Source organism: Eriocheir sinensis, chromosome 3 (assembly GCF_024679095.1).
Source record: "Eriocheir sinensis breed Jianghai 21 chromosome 3, ASM2467909v1, whole genome shotgun sequence".
NCBI classification, from domain to species: domain Eukaryota; kingdom Metazoa; phylum Arthropoda; class Malacostraca; order Decapoda; family Varunidae; genus Eriocheir; species Eriocheir sinensis.
In genome coordinates, this window is record NC_066511.1 from 23,574,422 (window position 1) to 23,578,383 (window position 3,962).

Genomic DNA, 3,962 nt, shown 5'->3' on the forward strand with positions numbered 1-3,962 from the left:
TCACGGATTTATGAACGTCGGTGATCATTTAAGCGTTCTCCTCGGAACCTACGCGTATACCTGAACATAATTTTGGCAATCCGAATATAAGAGGTGTAAATGAAGCTCTATTGTGGGGAGGCCTGGGTGTCTACGGTGTTGGTTGACAGGTGTGCTAGTACGGATCGTACGGATCGGTATCAAGAACTTTATACGGGAGAGGCGCAATGGACACTAGTCTTAGGTGTTCATAGTGAAATGGTCATGGTGAAACACATATTGGGAGGCCGTGGTCCGGGAGTGGAATGCCTCACACAAGTGCATGGCAAACTCGAAAGAAGTGCGGATGTGGGCGACTTCCGTGTGACTGAAAGTGCCACCTTGCGAAGGCGGGAAAAGGTTGGAAAAACTATTTGGAAGACAAATTCCATAAATGTGGTAGTTCAAAATCAATTGTATTCCTGCACCGTTTGAAAAATTAGCAGTGCGTATTTTTGAAACTTGCTAGTGCAATAGTGAAGGAAAGAAATAGGGCAATGGTGGATTATAAATTTAAGTGATCAATAAAGCATTGCCTTCAGAAAAGCACTAACCTTCACACAAATGAGAGATAACCAGCATATTTATCTGCAATGGCTTCAAGAGCAAGAACTAAAGTTGACACACCTCAAATTCGAATCATCGAGTAAACAATGTTCTCTGATTTTTTCATGCATTTCTTAAGTACTATAAAAGCATCGCCAGAATGTAGGCCTTCAGAGAAACCCTGTCACTGTGGCTTAATATTTAAATGCTCTGAATCATTATGGAAAACAATATAATGGGATAATGGAAACAAATGACTTTCAGGAATATTTTATATTTTATATTATTATTATTATTATTATTATTATTATTATTATTATTTTTATTATTAGTGTGTGTGTGTGTGTGTGTGTGTGTGTGTGTGTGTGTGTGTGTGTGTGTGTGTGTAATTGAATACTCTGAACAAACCTTTTTTATGTATACCTCTGTCTTTAAGGTTGCGGAAGCCATTTATTTTAATCCAGCACCAATGGCCCACTTATACTTTCGCTTGAATTAATAAAATATGATTAGCATCATATTGTTCCACTGATTTATCAGAACAAAAACAAATCTCAAACTATGCCATTGCAAGGCGACACACACACACACACACACACACACACACACACACACACACACACACACACACACACACACACACACACACACAAGCACCGACACACACACACACACACACACACACACACACACACACACACACACACACACACACATGGTTACAGAAATTATTAATTACTCCAAAAGTAATATATATATATATATATATATATATATATATATATATATATATATATATATATATATATATATATATATATATATATATATATATATATATATATTCTTCTTTCCTGCTAATTGATATAAGTGTGCAACACTGATATACACACACACAAAAAAATAAAAAAATAAAAAAAACGAAACACACGACAACACTCGGTGACAGAAAAAGCGTCAATAGCACTCACATTTTTTCTTCTTGAACAGGAAGTCCTCCTCGGCAGTGATGAGACAAAAGAGAGCCAAGAAAAGGAAGACACAAATGTTCCTGCCGTGCTCTTCCTTGCCCATGTTTCAGCGCCACAGACTTACACGCGCACACACGCACTTGGGCTGCCGGCGAGGCGGTGGAACGGCCTGGGCACGCTCCTGGCTTGGCTCTGATGGGAAGTTGACGAGGAGGCAGTCAGTGGCGGGAGAGGATCATTTTAGACCGAGGCTAAGATCACATTTTTCTATCGATATGCACTTATTTTTCTTGCTTCAAAATTCTTTTTTTTTCTTCTTTTTAGGTATTTGCAATACTTTTCTTGTAAACAACACTCACACTAGTTAAGAATATCACCTATTTTTCGTGTTGCTTCCTCTTTCACACATAGTTGATTAATTTCCTTTTCGTACCTTTGAAGAAATATAATATTCATATATATATTATACATATATATATATATATATATATATATATATATATATATATATATATATATATATATATATATATATATATATATATATATATATATATATATATATATATATATATATATATAGATATATATATATATATATATATATATACTATTGAATATGATGCAAACACAATGCAACTCTCTCCAGCACTTCAGTTATACGAACATATTAGGGATATATTTTCGGATATCAGCTTTCAGGCACAAGTTTCCGTTTTTACTATTATCAAAGGATGGAGATGACTTATGGTCGTGGCATTATAAGCTAACGATCAAGCACTGGCAGATGGAAGGAAAGTATTCCAATAACGAGCAGGTTTACTCACCTGCACAATCTTTCAAATTATTTAACCTTCCTCGAATGTTACACGATTATCATTAAACGTGATGTGTGTGACATTTACTATCCTGAAAACACTATTATAAAAACAACAACACAAAAAAAAAAACGGAACCGAGTTTGATTGGTGTAAAAAGAAATATGTGTCAATTTCTAAGCACTGTGATGGAGATCAATCCTTTTCTGTATGAAACTTTAAGCGCACCTTGCATAGTTGGTCACACAAGGGAAAAATAATAGGTTTCCAAAAAAAAAAAAAAGTCAAAAGTTTCCCAGAAGCGTCGTCAAGGCGGGCAAGCAGCTGGGTGGGTGGTTTGCTGGTTCAGGCACGAGGAACAGACGGATACACTTGAGGAAGGAAGGAAGGAAGGAAGGAAGGAAGGAAACATCAGTGTATTAAACGTGTTGCCTCGGGCTAATTCCAGTTTTAGCCGCATCCCAGAGACACATCCAAACGCACTTCCCCCGCCAGCATCCCGGTCAACACCAACACTTCCAGTACGTCTCACAGCTGCCTCTCTCTTCCTCCGGTCATGCACTGCCACATTAATTACCTGCATGAACACTCGTCAAAGGTATCACTCCGCTGTCGTTCCTTCCCTACAAACCTTTAACTGTTTGCACTGAAAACATCTGCTGCGTCATTTTACAAGATCGGGTATGAAAAAGAAAGCACGATAATCAGTGCGTATAGTCTATGGACAACATATATCATAATTTAATATCTGCACATGAAGCTTGCGGCGTAATAGTAAAAGATATTATTCACGGGCACCAACACACCTCTCGCAACAAAACAAGTCGCTCGAAATACCTTCAGTAAAATCTACTATATTATGTGAGCAAAACATCTCTTTTGAGACTCCTCGGCGCACCAGTCTCACAAGAAACCGGGGAATCGGGGCGCGGCGGCGGCGACGACCTTCCCACCCCACAAGCACAAGAGGAACTGAGGCAGCCTCGCACGCGAACCCACCGTTCCTACCTCATCACCCGCTCCTTCCGTCTTCCTAACACCCCTGACGCCACCACCAACACATATCATTTGTTGCCCATTCCTTATCCAAAACATTCAAGACCCTTGGTGATTGCAGGAGAGCAATCGTAAGTACATAAGAAAGCGCAGGTTTGAGTGTGTAAACTTGTAAAGTGTAAACACGCTCCCCGCTGCACCTCCTTTGTTCTGTCGTGAAAAGAACAACACTTAATTAGTCCCATGTCAGGTAGGCAGGCTTCTCAAGGGCCCGAGGAACACACACACACACACACACACACACACACACACACACACACACACACACACACACGTCATCAAATCGATGAATAGATAGAAAAGCTGAGAGAGAGAGAGAGAGAGAGAGAGAGAGAGAGAGAGAGAGAGAGAGAGAGAGAGAGAGAGAGAGAGAGAGAGAGAGAGAGAGAGAGAGAGAGAGAGAGAGAGAGAGAGTGAGAGAGAGAGAGAGAGAGAGAGAGAGAGAGAGAGAGAGAGAGAGAGAGAGAGAGAGAGAGAGAGAGAGAGAGAGAGAGAGAGAGAGAGAGAGAGAGAGAGAGAGAATTCCATGAACCATTAACCTTTATTGCGCTCT

General features: G+C 39.6%; 1 protein-coding gene across 4 annotated transcripts in view; it reads right to left on the reverse strand.

The window, feature by feature from the left end:
• The window catches only part of LOC127006935 (synaptogenesis protein syg-2-like), an 82,270-nt gene extending 78,858 nt beyond the window's left edge, over positions 1–3,412 (reverse strand). The window contains exons 1-2 of one of the 4 annotated variants that reach the window (XM_050877323.1): positions 3,191–3,412; positions 1,536–1,968 (exon numbers count right to left, since the gene is read on the reverse strand). In XM_050877323.1, coding sequence (XP_050733280.1) covers positions 1,536–1,638 — 103 coding nt within the window. In that variant the 5' untranslated portion in view covers positions 1,639–1,968; positions 3,191–3,412. The remainder of the gene's footprint in view (positions 1–1,535; positions 1,969–3,190) is intronic. The other 3 variants (XM_050877336.1, XM_050877333.1, XM_050877341.1) reach the window with 3 other exon arrangements.
• Positions 3,413–3,962: the final 550 nt, after the last annotated feature.